This window comes from Panulirus ornatus, chromosome 72 (genome assembly GCF_036320965.1).
Source record: "Panulirus ornatus isolate Po-2019 chromosome 72, ASM3632096v1, whole genome shotgun sequence".
NCBI classification, from domain to species: Eukaryota; Metazoa; Arthropoda; class Malacostraca; order Decapoda; family Palinuridae; genus Panulirus; species Panulirus ornatus.
This window is the reverse complement of record NC_092295.1, coordinates 1,571,478-1,591,839: the sequence shown is the minus strand read 5'-3', so window position 1 is coordinate 1,591,839 and position 20,362 is coordinate 1,571,478. Positions and strand designations below refer to the sequence as shown.

General features: G+C 39.1%; 1 protein-coding gene across 9 annotated transcripts in view; it reads right to left on the bottom strand.

Annotated features, from left to right (window-relative positions):
• Nucleotides 1-6,546: 6,546 nt before the first annotated feature.
• Nucleotides 6,547-20,362, bottom strand: part of unc-104 (kinesin family member unc-104) — a 140,670-nt gene continuing 126,854 nt past the window's right edge. For all 9 annotated transcript variants that reach the window (XM_071660708.1, XM_071660710.1, XM_071660712.1 and 6 more), the window contains 7 exons: nt 18,478-18,725; nt 16,638-16,784; nt 16,299-16,414; nt 15,323-15,578; nt 11,812-11,948; nt 11,166-11,267; nt 6,547-9,533 (listed from right to left, as the gene is read on the bottom strand). In XM_071660708.1, the coding sequence (XP_071516809.1) occupies nt 9,458-9,533; nt 11,166-11,267; nt 11,812-11,948; nt 15,323-15,578; nt 16,299-16,414; nt 16,638-16,784; nt 18,478-18,725 (1,082 nt within the window). In that variant the 3' untranslated portion in view covers nt 6,547-9,457. The remainder of the gene's footprint in view (nt 9,534-11,165; nt 11,268-11,811; nt 11,949-15,322; nt 15,579-16,298; nt 16,415-16,637; nt 16,785-18,477; nt 18,726-20,362) is intronic.

The window sequence follows — 20,362 nt, the reverse complement described above, 5'->3', positions numbered from 1 at the left end:
ATTTCCAGCACATCCATCCTCCTGCGCACAACTCTATCCATAGCCCACGCCTCGCAACCATACAACATTGTTGGAACCACTATTCCTTCAAACATACCCATTTTTGCTTTCCGAGATAATGTTCTCGACTTCCACACATTCTTCAAGGCCCCCAGAATTTTCGTCCCCTCCCCCACCCTATGATCCACTTCCGCTTCCATGTTTCCATCCGCTGCCAGATCCACTCCCAGATATCTAAAACACTTCACTTCCTCCAGTTTTTCTCCATTCAAACTCACCTCCCAATTGACTTGACCCTCAACCCTACTGTACCTAATAACCTTGCTCTTATTCACATTTACTCTTAACTTTCTTCTTCCACACACTTTACCAAACTCAGTCACCAGCTTCTGCAGTTTCTCACATGAATCAGCCACCAGCGCTGTATCATCAGCGAACAACAACTGACTCACTTCCCAAGCTCTCTCATCCCCAACAGACTTCATACTTGCCCCTCTTTCCAGACTCTTGCATTTACCTCCCTAACAACCCCATCCATAAACAAATTAAACAACCATGGAGACATCACACACCCCTGCCGCAAACCTACATTCACTGAGAACCAATCACTTTCCTCTCTTCCTACACGTACACATGCCTTACATCCTCGATAAAAACTTTTCACTGCTTCTAACAACTTGCCTCCCACACCATATATTCTTAATACCTTCCCCAGAGCATCTCTATCAACTCTATCATATGCCTTCTCCAGATCCATAAATGCTACATACAAATCCATTTGCTTTTCTAAGTATTTCTCACATACATTCTTCAAAGCAAACACCTGATCCACACATCCTCTACCACTTCTGAAACCACACTGCTCTTCCCCAATCTGATGCTCTGTACATGCCTTCACCCTCTCAATCAATACCCTCCCATATAATTTACCAGGAATACTCAACAAACTTATACCTCTGTAATTTGAGCACTCACTCTTATCCCCTTTGCCTTTGTACAATGGCACTATGCACGCATTCTGCCAATCCTCAGGCACCTCACCATGAGTCATACATACATTAAATAACCTTACCAACCAGTCAACAATACAGTCACCCCCTTTTTTAATAAATTCCACTGCAATACCATCCAAACCTGCTGCCTTGCCGGCTTTCATCTTCCGCAAAGCTTTCACTACCTCTTCTCTGTTTAACAAATCATTTTCCCTAACCCTCTCACTTTGCACACCACCTCGACCAAAACACCCTATATCTGCCACTCTATCATCAAACACATTCAACAAACCTTCAAAATACTCACTCCATATCCTTCTCACATCACCACTACTTGTTATCACCTCCCCATTTGCGCCCTTCACTGAAGTTCCCATTTGCTCCCTTGTCTTACGCACTTTATTTACCTCCTTCCAGAACATCTTTTTATTCTCCCTAAAATTTAATGATACTCTCTCACCCCAACTCTCATTTGCCCTTTTTTTCACCTCTTGCACCTTTCTCTTGACCTCCTGTCTCTTTCTTTTATACATCTCCCACTCAATTGCATTTTTTCCCTGCAAAAATCGTCCAAATGCCTCTCTCTTCTCTTTCACTAATACTCTTACTTCTTCATCCCACCACTCACTACCCTTTCTAATCAACCCACCTCCCACTCTTCTCATGCCACAAGCATCTTTTGCGCAATCCATCACTGATTCCCTAAATACATCCCATTCCTCCCCCACTCCCCTTACTTCCATTGCTCTCACCTTTTTCCATTCTGTACTCAGTCTCTCCTGGTACTTCCTCACACAGGTCTCCTTCCCAAGCTCACTTACTCTCACCACCCTCTTCACCCCAACATTCACTCTTCTTTTCCGAAAACCCATACAAATCTTCACCTTAGCCTCCACAAGATAATGATCAGACATCCCTCCAGTTGCACCTCTCAGCACATTAACATCCAAAAGTCTCTCTTTCGCACGCCTGTCAATTAACACGTAATCCAATAACGCCCTCTGGCCATCTCTCCTACTTACATAAGTATACTTATGTATATCGCACTTTTTAAACCAGGTATTCCCAATCATCAGTCCTTTTTCAGCACATAAATCTACAAGCTCTTCACCATTTCCATTTACAACACTGAACACCCCATGTATACCAATTATTCCCTCAACTGCCACATTACTCACCTTTGCATTCAAATCACCCATCACTATAACCCGGTCTCGTGCATCAAAACCACTAACACACTCATTCAGCTGCTCCCAAAACACTTGCCTCTCATGATCTTTCTTCTCATGCCCGGGTGCATATGCACCAATAATCACCCACCTCTCTCCATCAACTTTCAGTTTTACCCATATTAATCGAGAATTTACTTTCTTACATTCTATCACATACTCCCACAACTCCTGTTTCAGGAGTATTGCTACTCCTTCCCTTGCTCTTGTCCTCTCACTAACCCCTGACTTTACTCCCCAGACATTCCCAAACCACTCTTCCCCTTTACCCTTGAGCTTCGTTTCACTCAGAGCCAAAACATCCAGGTTCCTTTCCTCAAACATACTACCTATCTCTCCTTTTTTCACATCTTGGTTACATCCACACACATTTAGGCACCCCTGGGGATAGGGGAGAAAGAATACTTCCCACGTATTCCCTGCGTGTTGTAGAAGGCGACTAAAAGGGATGGAGCGGGTGGCTGGAAATCCTCCCCTCTCATTTTTTTTTTTCTTTATTTCTAAAACAAGGAACAGAGAAGGGGGCCAGGTGAGGATATTCCCACAAAGGCCGGTCCTCTGTTCTTAACGCTACCTCGCTAACGCGGGAAATGGCGAATAGTATAAAAAAAAAAAAATATATATATATATATATATATATATATATATATATATATATATATATATATATATATATATATATATATATATATCAGTGAAGGGGGCTAGTGGGGAGGTGACAACAAGTAGTGGTGATGTGAGAAGGAGATGGAGAGTATTTTGAAGGTTTGTTGAATGTGTTTGATGATAGAGTGGCAGATATAGGGTGTATTGGTCGAGGTGGTGTGCAAAGTGAGAGGGTTAGGGAAAATTATTTGGTAAACAGAGAAGAGGTAGTGAAAGCTTTGTGGAAGATGAAAGCCGGCAAGGCGGCGGGTTTGGATGGTATTGCAGTGGAATTTATCAAAAAAGGGGGTGACTGTGTTGTTGACTGGTTGGTAAAGATATTTACTTATGTATGACTCATGGTGAGGTACCTGAGGAATGGTGGAATGCATGCATAGTGCCACTGTACAAAGGCAAAGGGAATAAGGGTGAGTATTCAAACTACAGATGTACAAGTTTATTGAGTATTCTTGGGATATCATATGGGAGGGTATTGATTGAGAGGGTGAAGGCATGTACAGAGCATCAGATTGGGGAAGAGCAGTGTGGTTTCAGAAGTGGTAGAGGATGTGTGGATCGGGTGTTTGCTTTGAAGAATGTATGTGAGAAATACTTAGAAAAACAAATGGATTCGTATGTAGCATTTATGGATCTGGAAAAGGCATATGATAAGAGTTGATAGAGACGCTCTGTGGAAGGTATTAAGAATATATGATGTGGGAGGCAAGTTGCTGGAAGCAGTGAAAAGTTTTTATAGAGGATGTATGGCACGTGTACGAGTAGGAAGAGAGGAAAGTGATTGGTTCTCAGCGAATGTCGGTTTGCGGCAGGGGTGCGTGATGTCTCTATGGTTGTTTAATTTGTTCATGGATGGCTTTGTTAGGGAGGTGAATGCAAGAGTTTTGGAGAGAGAGGCAAGTATGCAGTCTGTTGTGGATGAGAGGGCTTGGGAAGTGAGTCAGTTGTTATTCACTAATGATACAGTGCTGGTGGTTGATTCGGGTGAGAAACTGCAGAAGCTGGTGACTGAGTTTGGTAAAGTGTGTGAGAGAAGAAAGATGAAAATAAATGTGAATAAGAGCAAGGTTATTAGGTACAGTAGGGTTGAGGGACAAGTCAATTGGGAGGTAAGTTTGAATGGAGAAAGACTGGAGGAAGTGAAGTGTTTTAGATATCTGGGAGTGGATTTGGCTGCGGATGGAACCATGAAAGCAGAAGTGAGTCACAGGGTGTGGGAGGGGGCGAAAGTTCTGGGAGCGTTGAAGAATGAGTGGAAGGTGAGAACATTATCTCGGAAAGCAAAAATGGGTATGTTTGAATGAATAGTGGTTCCAACAATTTTATATGGTTGCAAGGCATGGGCTATAGATAGGGTTGTGCAGAGGAGGGTGGATGTGTTGGAAATGAGATGTTTGAGGACAATATGTGGTGTGAGGTGGTTTGATTAAGTAATGAAAGGGTAAGAGAGATGTGTAGTAATATAAAGTGTATGGATGAGAGAGCAGAAGAGGGTGTTTTGAAATGATTTGGTCACAATGGAGAGAATGAGTGAGGAAAGATTAACAAAGAGGATATATGTGTCAGAGGTGGAGGGAATGAGAAGTGGGAGACCAAATTGGAGGTGGAAAGATGGAGTGAAAAAGATTTTGAGTGATTGGGGCCTGAACATGCAGGAGGGTGAAAGGTGTGCAAGTAATAGAGTGAATTGGAACGATGTGGTATACTGGGTAGATGTGATGTCAATGAAGTGAACCAGGGCATGTGAAGCATCTGGGGTAAGCCATGGAAAGTTTTGTGGGGCCTGGATGTGGAAAGAGAGCTGTGGTTTCGGTGCATTATACACGACAGCTAGAGACTGAGTGTGAATGAATGTAGCTTTTGTTGTCTTTTCCTAGTGCTACCTCGTGTGCGTAAGGGGGAGGGGCTGTCATTTCATGTGTGGCAGGGTGGCGACGGGAATGAACAAAGGCAGCAAGTATGAATTATGTACATGTGTATATGTGTATATGTCTGTGTATGTGTATATATATGTATACATTGGAGATGTATACGTATGTATATGTACGTGTGTGTATATACATGTGTATGTGGGTGGGTTGGGCCATTCTTTCGTCTGTTTCCTTGCGCTACCTTGCTAATGCAGGAAACAGCGACAAAGTATAATAAAATAAATAAATAAATGAATCTATTATGAATTTTTCTCTTCTTACAAAAGCATGTTAGTTTGTATCATCAAACACAAAAACATTATCATATATCATATATACATTATCTATCAAAATGGTTGCCGGTCTCATAAAAGGATTGTTCCATATATAGTTAGGCTACATAAGGATCTCACTCCATATATAGTTAGGCTACAGAAGGATCTTTCCATGTGCAGTTAGGCTACAGGAGGATCTCGTTCCATATATAGTTAGGCTACAGAAGGATATCATTCCATATATATTTAGGTTACAGGAGGATCTCGTTCCATATATATTTTGGCTACAGGAGGATCTCGTTCCATATATAGTTAGGCTACAGAAGGATCTCATCGCACATACAGTTAGGCTACAGGAGGATCTTGATCCATATATATTTAGGCTACAGAAGGATCTCGTTCCATATATAGTTAGGCTACAGAAGGATCTCGTTCCATACATAGTTAGGCTATAGGAGGATCTCGTTCCATATACATTTAGGTTATAGGAGGCTCTCCTTCCATATCTAGTTAGGCTACAGAAGGATCTCATTCCATATACGGTTAGGCCACCATTATACTTATGTTAAAGCTTGACAAAAGGGTCAGATTCATACCTGATATTTGTGGATGATCTTATAGTCTCGAGGGAGACAAATAAGGGGTCAGGATTGCATCAGCTTGCAATGGGACTTCAACAAACTCCATAATTGGTCAGATACATGGCTGCTGAAGGTCAACCCATGCAACTTCTGGGGTTTAAAGATGGGGTGCGGGGGGGAAAAAGGCTGAAATTAGACTTGTCCAACAGGATTCCGTAAATGTCCAGTCCTTCTGGCAAGTCCTATTTTTACATAAATCAATAACAGCACCCGACTTGTAGGCCCAACCCATTTTGAGAAGTCTTCTCTAACAAGCATCCTTTCTTACCTTCGACTATAGTGATATCTGTCCACTAATACTGTCTTCCTCTAATTCATTTTTGTCTGATCAAGTTTTTTCACCAGTCTCCTAAAGGGATAGTGTCAAATGCTTTCTGGCAGTCCAGGACTCACAATCCATCCATTCTTCCTTTCTATACAAGTCTTAAAACCTCCTTTTCCTGAATCATTTTTGTCTCTCACTTGGGTGATTCATTCTATGCAAGTTGTCATCCACTTGCATTTTGATAATCTTTCCCATTGTTCTAAAAAGCACAATCATAAAAGACCAGTCTGTACTTCTTCTGTCTTCAAGACTGGTTGGTCACTTGATCTCTCCTTTCCCTTGCCATTACACCTTCCTCCAGCAATGTATTGAACAATAGTCAACTCTATCTAATTACTCATTTTTCCTTGCCCCTTTTGCACATACAGGAAGAGTGTTCCACACTCATGGGACCCAATCTCTTGAACATTGTTTACTGTCATACAACTTCTTAAATTTGTGCCTACACCTTAGTGTACACATATGCAGTCAATATGACTTAGAAATATAAACTGGATAATAAAACACTAAATAAATTATTACATTTGGCCATATCATTGTAAACATCAAGCTTTACAGTGAGTTTCATAAATAAATGTTTGAGATATACTCTATTATAACACAATATCACTATGTATTGATATCCAAATTATAATTTTCTAAAAAAAAACTTCTGCAAAGTTACATAGCTCAAGACTGCCCCGATGTATATCCATAATATACAGCAGCCCTAAGCTGCAGGACAATCACTTCTAACCTTTATGAATCACAAATATAAAGCTATAAACTCTTCAATAAACAAAGATGCAAACAAACAAAAACAAAGATATATTTTATGAGGAACTTAAACTATACTATGGAGTGTCATGGTGATGCATGTGACTAGATAAAGATACGCTTATCAACTAACGTCTTTGGTTTCATTCCTCCAACCACCAGGTCAAGTGTCTTGACAAATGGTCTACATTATTTTGACGTTAAAATACCTCTGATGACAAGTTTCTACAAGGGGAGGTAAAAACAGAAAATTGATATGATCAGCAACTCTGAGTATTAAAACAGTCTTTCAACAAGACCAATTTTCCCTGTTTGATCAAGTAAATGTGCCTTACTGAAAATCCATCTAAGGCTTATAATTGCTGATCTCACAGATATAGCTTTTGAACTGCTATCTTTTACCCTGCTTGGCAAGGCGAGTGTTCAGTTCTGGGAGACATCACAGAGGTTCAACACTAGTGTTGACAAACCTAACAATCTTTTGTATCAACAGATTCTGTTAGTGAGGGCAGAATAACAATGGAAGAGATAACAGTGTGAGTGTAAGTTTAAGAATAAAAGTATCAAGCAAGGAAAGTTCGAGGACAATCAAAAATATTCCACAATAGCAATGGCTGATTTATCAGTTACAGATATTGCAGAGCATTTCTGATTGAAAACAAATTCTCAGTTTTACAATTTCTCCGAAATGAAAATAGTTTCATGATACGATCAATAATTCCGAACATAGCATATTCTCTTTAAGGTTATCAAGTGGATACTGGCCCATTTGTGCACCAGCTATACGCTGGGGTAGGCTGTTGTCAAAAGGCCTCAGGGCTGTTGTATACACTATCTAGGTGAGAAGAATACAAGCTACATATGAACATCATGTACCCTATATCTTTAATGTACTTCAATTCATACCATAATGCTTCAGACACATCATTAACTTTCATGGTAACATATAATTTTTGATAATGATGGTATTGAGATGTCCAACAGAACCCTATATTCTCACTGGTATCCCTACAGGCAGCATGGTATTTGATTTTCTACAATTTTGGGTTAGACTTACACCTGAATTTCTACACAAAACTAAAGTATTTATTTGAATACTACTGCTGCCTCAGACTCGTTCCTAGTTTGGAATAAAAATTATCACTTATTCAAAAATTGTCTATATATATATGTATATGTATATGTATATATATAAATATATATATAGTATCACAACTTACAAGATTTCTTATTCACACACCTTCATTAACTCTACTTCTGGGAATGTATTTGTTTTCTGTGCAGTATTTCCAAGTATCTTGCAATTGGAAATCTGACATATACTTGAGAATCTTTTTAATGGGCTCAATTTGTGTCCCTCCCACCATTGGACTGTCCACTGCAACTTTTCCAACGTGTCAGCATCACACAGTAATGCTTTGTAAAGTTACATGAACTCAGTAGAGGAAGATATATTCAAGACACATCAGCTCTTGCTACAGTGTTGCACACACTATACATCCAGATGCATATAGTGTATAGCAGATTGTGAAAAGAAAATGTATATAATTTACAGGTAGTCCTACAGGGGAAACTGTGTTTGAGATCAACTCTAGCATTAAGATGAATAAGGCATATACCAGCTCCAAAAAGGAAACTGTCTATGACATACAAAAGCTCCAGTCTGGAAGAAGAGTATGTCATACATAAAACCCTTTGGGAAAAAAATAAATCTTGTGGTAAATAGTAGGTCTCATTAAAGCGATGAGCACTGAGATTCAGCCCCCGTCAGAAATTGTCAATAATGAGCAACAGGACCACTGTCTCCCATATACTTGTCAGTTAACTGCATTTTAGTTTTGAACATTTTTGTTCTAAAAATAAAACGAACATAAAGTGAAAATAAGGCTTCTCACACCTCGAACTCAAAAGACCAGATGAAATATATTGCAATGCTAATGAGTCTACTATAATTAATGATGATCACAATTAAGGGTGATGCTGGTTGAGCCTGTGTACAGTAAGAAGCAACAGGCAAGCACATGGGACATACAATTGACTGATGAAATAACTGTTTGCCCTTTTATGATGAAGGTTTGGAAGGAACACAGCAGACACTGCAAGAATAAATGGGTGGTTGCAGTGTGCCCCTAAAGCTCAGTTTTGAAAAGTATTGTCATCTTAGGGATTAGAGAGCAGATAGCAATGCAACTGCTACTGAAATATATCTAATTATTTCAGCAGGTAATTAGAATGAGGCATCCTATCTCTCTCATTTATATGAAATTATGACATGTTCATTGCCTCGTACTGCATGCCTTAAGGGAGACTTTTCAATGCCTGGTCCGACTAGTGTGTCTGGCGAGAGGTCAGTCTCCACATACCTGTTTATCACAGGTGATAAAATATAAATGTCACTTTAGAAGGAGTTTCCACAATGAAGAGGAGGACCTTACCCAAGGCAATGCAGTCCTGATGAACAACTTTTAAGTAATCTGTTTTTCTTATACACACAGATAAACACACAGATTTATTTTTCAAGATTCTCTTCAATACTTGGCTGGATGAGTAATTATTATGAACATATGAGAGGTAACTGACAGCTCAAAATCAAGCCGCAGTGAATGTCATGGGCTGTTGGTGAAGATGGTGCTTGATGCTCTGGGATAACTCTGGATTGTCTTATCTCACTTAGTGGGAATAGAAAGTGTGTTGGGGTGGCTGCCACCAGATGTGTGACGGCTTCGGCGACCTAACTTTGATCTGTAAAAAAATAGTATTGTCAAAGAATTCTAAAATTACAGTGAGTGATACAAATGCATGCAGTAAGTATATTTGCTTTCTATAGGCATACTTAACTCTAATAAACTAGAAGTAATCTTTAAATCTTTCTATATCTATGATGTTTCTGGATGTGAAGGAAGAATGCCCCTTTAGTATTTATCCTAAAGAATGTGTGTGTGTGTGTGTGTGTGTGTGTGTGATTATCATTTGCTTGTTACGGGGAGAGAGTTCTATACTCATGTTACCCCATCTCTTAACTGTGTATATATGTACTACAGGGACCACTCGATTTATGCGATATTTACATTCTTGAAAATGGTCGCATGAATAAAAAAAACGCATATATCAAATAATGTAAGTAACCAAAATTAAGCAGTTTCATTATTAACGTGACAGTACCAAATACTATACCAGTGTAAAATTTTAGCATACATGTACCAGAAAATATAAAATATCAGAATACCGTATACATACTGTACAATAAATTCTATCAATAAAAACATAAAATAACAAACTGCATCCTGGTGCAGTCTTCCCTTCAAGAGATATGTACCATCTTAAAGGCATTCTCTTCCAAAACAATGTTTTTGTCTGCATTAAAAATCCAACTGAGAGAATAATCACCCTGCTCTATGATAGTCATAAGGTTTCCAGGGAAAAATTTGGCAGCAATGACATCAGCAGAAGCAGTTGTGGTAATTGTAGTTTCCTAAAATTTGTCAACCAACTAGGATCTGCCTGAAATGTCTTCACTGTTCCATCTTCCACTCCCAAGTCATCAAGTGTACCCCAGGTCTCTGCCTGTATCACAAGGATGCTGGCGGGAAAATTTTCACGTGTTTGGTGTTTGATCCATGTGCTCAACGGTTGCTCCATTCTCTCCATAATCGAACTTCAAAGGTACAAGGTCTTAGATGCACTGAATAATGTTCTACTCTTGGAACTCTCTTTAATCTTCTCTGTGCTATCACAAATAGTCCATAAAGAAGATTCACTAAAGTCCAAGGGCATGTTTAATATCAGCTGTTTACTCATCCCTCTCATAACGTTTAAGCACATCCATCTTAACCTTACTTGTGATGGTACAATTTCTGTCGCCTGCTTCTGGACTTTCCCAAGCATATTAATGTGTACTGTCAAATGAGTGGACGAAACTGGTGTTACTTATTCTAATTTGGGTATATAACACGATGTAAATACTTTTCTGAACACCATAATGTCCATGTAATTGAAAGTAATTTGCCTACAAAACATTCCTCCTAATGCGATGTTCAACTTAGAGGCTTGGTATTATATCAATCCCAAATCCTCCTCACATGATAATTCCTGCACGACTATAATCATAATCAAGACTCGTTTTACTTTGTCATATTTTCATTACTTAACATTCAATTGGGTTGAACTTCATCAGCCTTCACCTGACTGCATCTGGAGCCTATCTAGTACTCTTTGGAAGTTTTCACAATCCTAAAGACTCCTGACTTTTCCCATAATCTTAGCATTATCTACAAAAATATTCAAGTATGATTCTATGTGTGCAAGCAGGTGAGCACTTGTCTACGTGTGATTGTATGTTTGAATAGATATACATTATGCAATAGACCAACTAACCTGATTTGTCCAGCTAGAAGTGGGTTGATTGCATAAAGCCAGTCATGCACCTCCTTGTCTCCCAGGGTTTGCAGCAAGAACCCTCGCTGTTTCGTTACAACGCTGTAATAACAATAATGAACCATTATTCTAGTTTGGTCACTATAACTTACAAGAAACTATCTAACCATTAGCTATGGCACACATATCCATACTGCTAAGTTTATTTATACACAACTTTAATCTATGTCTGGAGTGTTAAAGCGAAACATGGACTTCAATGCTACTTTTCTTTTCTTTCTTTCATACCATTCGCCATTTCCCGCATTAGCGAGGTAGAGTTAAGAACAGAGTATTGGGCCTTAGAGGGAATATCCTCACCTGGCCCCTTTCTCTGTTCCTTCTTTTGGAAAAAAAAAAAAGCTACTATATCTATAAATTCTTGTTACTTTTTCATCTTGCCCATCAAACTGATTCATCATGTTAAAATGAAGTACATTTACAGCCCCACTTTTACTCACAAAACAAATCAACTTGACCAAATATAAATTATTTGTTCTTGGATGTTCAACTTCTTATCTTAAAAATCAAAATTAAAGAATATACCTTGACGTTGCAAGAAATAAATCTTGAAAAAGTCACATGGACAACACTTAGAAGAACCAACCTGAAGGAATTAGGCACCCGCACCATGGCCTGTTGGTCCTCAGAATATTCAATCTGAGCGGTCGCTAAATTAATAAGCCCACGTTCCACAGGGTCTCGTTCATCTCGGAAGATGAATACATACGGTCGCCGTACAACCTGTTGGAAAAACATGAATTGGTGTTAATGAGTTCTGGCTAAGAAAATACAAAACAAGTGAGTAGAAACCTTACACTCGGTGTCATTACTTTCATGAGACTTTATATTAAAAATATTCAGCTAAAACACAATACCTGTAAAATGAATATATCATGACTGGAAAATATCTTAAATCATTTATCATAAGAAACATTTACTTTAATGCTCTACCTCCTTTTTATGTACAAACTTCCTAAATACCTATTTTCATATCTATTCACAAGCTTCTGGTGGCTATACGCCTACTCTTGTTATGAGGTAATGTGGCTCGGGCAAAAATGCCTCCATATATCACAATCTCAAAAAATTTCTGCAGATTTTTCCACTGCAGCATTCCTCTCACCTGTTTCACTATCAATGAATCCTGCTACAATATCTGATGTCCATGAACTCGTTTCCATTCACTTCTCTTAAACAATCTGTTTGGTCATTTCCTCAAATTCCATTCTTCTCATATGTTCACAGTATCTCAGCATCTGCTTCCTTTACATTTCAACATTCCTTTTCTACGTCCATTTCTTATAAAATCAACCTTGGCTCCTCAAAGGTATACTTACCATGGTTTTCTTGTTAAAAGTACTCTAGGTTGTACCACTCCTAACACTCCTTGCTACACTTGATGGTTCGCAATTCTTCACTGTTTACCTTTAAGGTCCAGCCAGCTATCTGTTTGCTTTCAAATATTTTCTCATTTCTCAGCTATTTTTTTCATGTTACTAACCTTACTCAAAGTATTACCTAAAGACTTCAAATGTAACTTCTGTTCATCTATGCATTTTTTTTTTTTTTCATACTTTGTCGCTGTCTCCCGCGTTTGCGAGGTAGCGCAAGGAAACAGATGAAAGAAACGGCCCAACCCCCCCCATACACATGCACATACATACGTCCACACACGCAAATATACATATCTACACAGCTTTCCATGGTTTACCCCAGACGCCCCACACGCCCTGATTCAATCCACTGACAGCACGTCAACCCCGGTATACCACATCGCTCCAATTCACTCTATTCCTTGCCCTCCTTTCACCCTCCTGCATGTTCAGGCCCCGATCACACAAAATCTTTTTCACTCCATCTTTCCACCTCCAATTTGGTCTCCCTCTTCTCCTCGTTCCCTCCACCTCCGACACATATATCCCCTTGGTCAATCTTTCCTCACTCATTCTCTCCATGTGCCCAAACCACTTCAAAACACCCTCTTCTGCTCTCTCAACCATGCTCTTTTTATTTCCACACATCTCTCTTACCCTTACGTTACTCACTCGATCAAACCACCTCACACCACACATTGTCCTCAAACATCTCATTTCCAGCACATCCATCCTCCTGCGCACAACTCTATCCATAGCCCACGCCTCGCAACCATACAACATTGTTGGAACCGCTATTCCTTCAAACATACCCATTTTTGCTTTCCGAGATAATGTTCTCGACTTCCACACATTCTTCAAGGCCCCCAGAATTTTCGCCCCCTCCCCCACCCTATGATCCACTTCCGCTTCCATGGTTCCATCCGCTGCCAGATCCACTCCCAGATATCTAAAACACTTCACTTCCTCCAGTTTTTCTCCATTCAAACTCACCTCCCAATTGACTTGACCCTCAACCCTACTGTACCTAATAACCTTGCTCTTATTCACATTTACTCTTAACTTTCTTCTTCCACACACTTTACCAAACTCAGTCACCAGCTTCTGCAGTTTCTCACATGAATCAGCCACCAACGCTGTATCATCAGCGAACAACAACTGACTCACTTCCCAAGCTCTCTCATCCCCAACAGACTTCATACTTGCCCCTCTTTCCAAAACTCTTGCATTTACCTCCCTAACAACCCCATCCATAAACAAATTAAACAACCATGGAGACATCACACACCCCTGCCGCAAACCTACATTCACTGAGAACCAATCACTTTCCTCTCTTCCTACACGTACACATGCCTTACATCCTCGATAAAAACTTTTCACTGCTTCTAACAACTTGCCTCCCACACCATATATTCTTAATACCTTCCACAGAGCATCTCTATCAACTCTATCATATGCCTTCTCCAGATCCATAAATGCTACATACAAATCCATTTGCTTTTCTAAGTATTTCTCACATACATTCTTCAAAGCAAACACCTGATCCACACATCCTCTACCACTTCTGAAACCACACTGCTCTTCCCCAATCTGATGCTCTGTACATGCCTTCACCCTTCATCTATGCATATGCTCAATATTTCAAATCCCTTTTTCCCTAGATACAATAAGTTTTCAAGTTATTTTCATGGTGTTTAATTTCATCCTTACCTTACATAAACTTACCTTCCTGCCCTAATGGTCCCTTCTACCTTTTATGGAGCTCCCACAGCACTCAGGAACCTAGCCACATCCATCATGTGGGACAACAGATCATGAAGTGTAGTGATGTTGTGTGTGCGTGTCTACATGAGCAGCGTGTAGGGCAACTGGGCAGTGTTTTAAATGTTCATTGTCTTTACTATTGTAGCTGCACCATGGGCATTAAGGATCTTGAGATGTGGCAAATTTGTTTTTAATGATGTAGGACATCACCTGCCATTTCAATGATCTAATTGACAAAAGTTGTCTGAATATAAGGAAAGTGAAGGATAACCAAAAATTCTACATCACTTTCCCTGAAGGAAAAGTGTTTTTCAGACAATTCATAGACCCTGCTTACACTCACATATTAACCCTCAAAAGGTTAAAAACATACACTATAAAAAACATGAAGTGTAATGAAATAATGTATTGCTAGCAAACAGAGGTTCTTATAACCACCGAAAACTTTAAGAAAAATTTACTAGTTCACTGAACTTTATGAAGTAGCCAGAAAATTTAATTTGCTGTAGAAAAACAAAATGTATATTGATTATAACAAAAGTATAGTGGCTAGAAAGTATGCTTAACAATGCCTTTAAGCTTCCAGTCACTCAGATTTTTTCACTCTGGTATCCAATATATATTTCGTTACTCCATTGTTCACAGTTACATAATCAAGAAGAGGCTTCAGCTTCTCAAAATTACTGCAACAAGTCTATCTCTAAAGCTTATGCCTGAAATGGTTCTGTAAAGAATGCAGTTTTCAATACACAAAACTAAAAATAAGTTACTATCTAAGGATCCCTCTTGACAACAATTCATCTTTTCAGAACTGTATTCACTTTCAATCCTATAAATAAAATAATCTAATGAAATGATCCTTTTTCATTCTATCCTTCTTTGAATGACAGTTGCATAATATCATACTCTAAGATAATCCTTTCCATACTACACTGTAATTATCATTCCAACAGTTAACTCATCAAAATATGTACTTACCACCCATCTTTTTATCCACGTATTGGTACGGTCATCCAAAACGTTGAGGTAGCCCTTTCGACTGACCACAGGTGATATGCGTATTTCCTCAACCTCTGGAACAAACAGTGGCATCGACCGAGATTCTACAAGGGGAGAGGAATCCTGAGAATCTCCAGGACTCGCAAGAGGTGATTCTGGTGGCACAACAGCCGTTCCACCAAGAGCAATATGAAGCTCAGGTACTGGTGCATGAGGTCTTTCTGGGGAAGCTAACCTGAAAAACATTGTTAGGTTAGAATCTTTGCATCTTGGTCCATATCCTATTTTCTACATCAGCAAGGTAGTGCCAGGAAACAGACAAAGAACAGCCCAACCACTCATAAACACACACATACATTGACAGCACAATGACTCTGGTATACCACATCGTTCCAATTCACTCTATTCCTTGCACTCCTTTCAACCTCCTATATGTTCAGGCCCTGATTGTTCAAAATCTTTTTCACTCAATCTTTCCACCTCCAATTAGGTCTCTTGCTTCTTGTTCCCTCCATCTCTGACACATATATCCTCTTTGTCAATCATTCTCTCCATATGTCCAAACCATTTCAATACACCCTCTTCTGCCCTCTCAACCACACTCTTTTAATTTCCACACATCTCTCTTACCCTTTCATTACTTACTTGATCAAACCACCTCACACTACATACTGTCCTCAAACACCTCATTTCCAACACATCCACCCTCCTCCATACAACCCTATCTATAACCCATGCCTTGCAACCATATAACTATAACATGTTCATCCATATAAAAGATAATGAAGCATGGAAAACAGTTTCAAGATATTTTGATATGAAATCTGAATGAAGATTATGGCATCACTGCAGGCAATAATAATAATAATAACTGACCTTGAACAAGAGTATCTGATAAAAAATAGGATACATCAAGGAGGAGGTGAATCATTGACACACATGAGAAGGTACTTACTCTGTAGATGTGTTGGAAGAGCATGAGGAGGTGACTGATGTTGTGAGGACATCTTGTTCGTCATTGGGGGTCTGTGCTGGTGTTTCTTGTTTCGTGTGCATCTGCGCAAACCGACCCTAAAAGTGAAAACGTGTATCAACCTTGCTGAAAATATAGACGCTCAATCATAAAGATCTACTTGAATATGGTTCTTCTAAAGAGGTATTCTTCTATGCCAGTCTGATAAGCAGTAAGTGATTGAACTTATAACTGCAGAATTATCTCTCATAACACTATCTCACTAAGCCATGAAATATAATCAGGTATTCAAAAGAAAATCTAATAGATGATCCAACTTACTTGCATGAGCTTTGCAAATTTAAGAGCAGTAGCCCTTTCTGCCTCACTCATATTATCTGAGTCTGTCGCAGGCATTTCCCTGGAGGAGTACCGTGACAATACTGCCCGAGCATCACAACCTGCCTTGGCTGCCTGATTAGCAACCTCCTGCATAGAAAGATTGTGGTAACTAAGATGCTACAGAAAAAAGACAGGAAGGACTAATTCTTCATATAATAACAAAATAAATGTGTGTGAGAAATGTCTTGTTCATGGTACTGAGAGGAATGCATATAAAAAAAAATTCTGTAAAAAGTGAAAACAGGTCATAAAAGTAATTACACGAAATACAACTGAATAAATGGACGGCAGACTTAGTTAGAATTGAGGCATGGAGGATTACACATTAGGAATAATGAGTATGCACACAGCAGACACATAAAAAACAAATGATTAACGGTAGAAGTTGTAAAAAGACAGTTGGGACAGCATTAATGGAATAATTGAAATATGCTTCTTTAATGCATTCTGGTTAGAGATATGTCTAATAAACTGCAAAAATTCAAATGAAATCTTTAAGGAGGCTGTGGAAATTTCACAAGTAAAGAAAGTTGCAACTTATGATGTTAAAGATGATGTGCTAAAATGTCATGGATATTGAGAAAAGGAAAACGAACACAAACAGTTCATTTGAGAGGAAAATGGTAGTAAAGATATAGAGGGATTACAGCAAAATTGACTTTACGATAGTAAATGTAGGAAGGGAATACACATTAAAGAATATGGCATGTACCACGACCAAAACATATTCAGGAGGTTCTAACAGTGTAAAAGGCCATCTAACAGTGTAAAACAACAAGACAATGGACTGATGAATAAAGATAGATATACAGCTGAGGGGAGCTTTTGTCTGCATAAACATTCATTGCCAGTATGGGAAACCATGCAAGATAGTGACTTCTCAGTAAGCTCATCCATAACACCTGTCTTATGGCAGACATTTTAGCTAGATTTTTAAAAGGAATACTGGTTAAAGTTGACCATTAGAGGGTAACTGAATGGTGAAACATGAAATTTTCCAAAGTATCTGACAGAGACTTTTTTCTCTTACTGAAAACATTCTGATTTAAATTTCCAAATGTGCCAATCACACTTTCTTCTCAGTTTTTCTGACAGATACTTCATTTAAGGATCATCAACAGGAGAGGCCTCTAATATTTTTCCACAATAAGATATACAAAATTCTTTGGTAAAACTATTCTGCTAGTCTGGTCATGCTAATCATAGGAAAGATTTTCAGTCATCTTTTTTATTTTCTATGGGTGCCAAGAAGACAGACAACTGAATGCCCCAGTCACAGCCATGGCAGATGAAAAGAGAGAATAAGTTTATCAAAAAAAACAAAAAACAAGTGGGATAAATATGAGCATCTCAGGTTTCTGAGCAGAGAATTCCATTGCTCCACTCTGCAGGGAAAGTAAGTACTACAACAGCCAATCCTCTTGAGGCTGCTTCCCATACAGAAACTAAGGAAAGAAGCAGCCAGGCATGTGCTACAAGTTCAGGCTCTACACACCAGGACACATGGAGGACACACAAAGACAGCTTACCAGAATAGTAGCAAGAACTACAAAATGGAAAGACAAAATCAACATTACAGCACATGGAGAAGGATGGTTGAAAAAAAGAGAAAGCATTTGAAATAATAGCGCAACTCTGTAGAAAGGACCACTCCAGATATGAGAGAAGCTATCCATACAAGGGTGAATGACACCTCTGTATATGCAGAACAATCAGTTTAATCATGTTTCACCCAAGTTTCATGAGAAATAATGAAAGCCTGAATTACAGATGGGCTAACCTTTTCACTTTTGGTGAAGTCATGGTGGTGGTTCAGAGGTTGAGGTGTATTCCCAAGACCAAGCTTTTCACGTAATAAAAGGAAGTGCCGCGTTCGTTCCACCTGAGTAAGACGTGTGATTTTTTCCAACTCCCACTGATGCTCAAATATTAGAGAATCACCCCGTGGTCTCCATCCATGCAGATTCTCTTCACCACGGACGTAAGTAGAGCTTGTGTCCAGCACTCGACGCTGTCTCCGCTGCAGGCCTGAGAAATAACATCACCTCATTAACTGAAGTGATATGTCCAGACCTTCAACTGCAAAAGACCTGAGTAAGTATAAAAGATCAATAATATTTACAATTTTCTTCATGATATTCTTTGATAATAACTTGCTACATATGAAGAGAGCTGGTCACAGGTCAATGATTGCATGTAAGCAAAATCATGCCCCACTAGTCTTGGGTCAGAAAAAAAAATGGTGTAAAGGCAGCAGGCATTTAAAAATAACTGAAGCAGACTTGGGTATCAAACACATTACAATAAGCACAGGGTTGTTACTGTAAAATGATCCGAAAAACTATTTATGTATAAAAATCAAATCTACTGAAGAAGGGTATCACTTTCCATAACAGTGCTGACATAAGTGTTACCATTATCATACAGGTGTGTTTCAGATAGTGAGTTCTATCTCTTTCATTACCCTAATCAAATGCACACGTTATCAAACTATATAAAAATTTTCATGTCATTTAATGTGTGATATCTTTAAACATGAGAGGTACGAGTTAAATTAAGTTGTCGTGAATGAACTACACACATATACAGCAGTCAGTATTAAGATATATCTTGTACAGTAGTGAATAAACCATAGCTGTAAGCATCAACTTGCATCAAAATCACAAATGAGAGACATTATCATCATGCTGTATCAAAAACATGCAAATTCTGATTTTACCAATGAGATTTAACATCTGCAAGATTATTTTGAGCCTTACTGTATACCTTACATTACTACCACTTCATTACAGCTGCAGACAGTGAACTGACTGGCTTTTGTCATTAAAGCAATTACAAACACAGAAATCTACCAATCTATTTATATCTTTGAGCGTTCCCTTCAAGAACTTCCTCAAGGGGGTGGCCAAGGCAAAAGAGTCTGCATAATTGGTGAGCTCCAGTGCTGCTTTTCAACCTTTAATGCCTCACCCTTAACAGACCTCTAGCGGAGGGCACCTCTAACAAAGTGTTTTCAGACTCCTACCTAACGTCCTTGCCGACTATTTCCACTTACTGCGTCTACCTCAGTTTTCTTAACTGTGTCACGCACAATCTTCTGGTAGTCCACTTGAGCTTTGGAAGTGATCTCCCCACACATCAGAATCATTCCAGTCTTTGTACATGTTTCATGGGCAACTTTAGTATCAGGATCCTGGCTAAGGTGGGCATCCACAACGGCATCAGTGACCTGATCACAGATTTTGTCTGGATGACCCACTCCTACTCTTTCACTAGTGAAGAGAAAAGTCTTCAAATCGTCACATTCATTTAGACCTCTACCTATTGCTCCAACCCACTGCTTCTTCCTACTACTTCTACCTAATGTTTCTTCCTAATGCTTCTGTCATATCTTCCTACCTACTACTATCTACTGCTCCTACCATTTTGCCAAAAGGCAGGGCTAGCACATAGTGCTCACCACAGGAAAAATTGAGTTACGAAGAATGAGTTGTATGAGCTGAGTGACATCAAGTGTTGTGTGTGACAGAGAATGTATGTTTGTGGATTTAATGCCAGCAGTACACTTTTGAGTAAGGTAAAGAGAAAAGACAGCTATCTACATCAGAGTGCAACCTGACAACCATTGAAGTGCTGGCTCACTATGCAGCGGTCACTAACCCTTC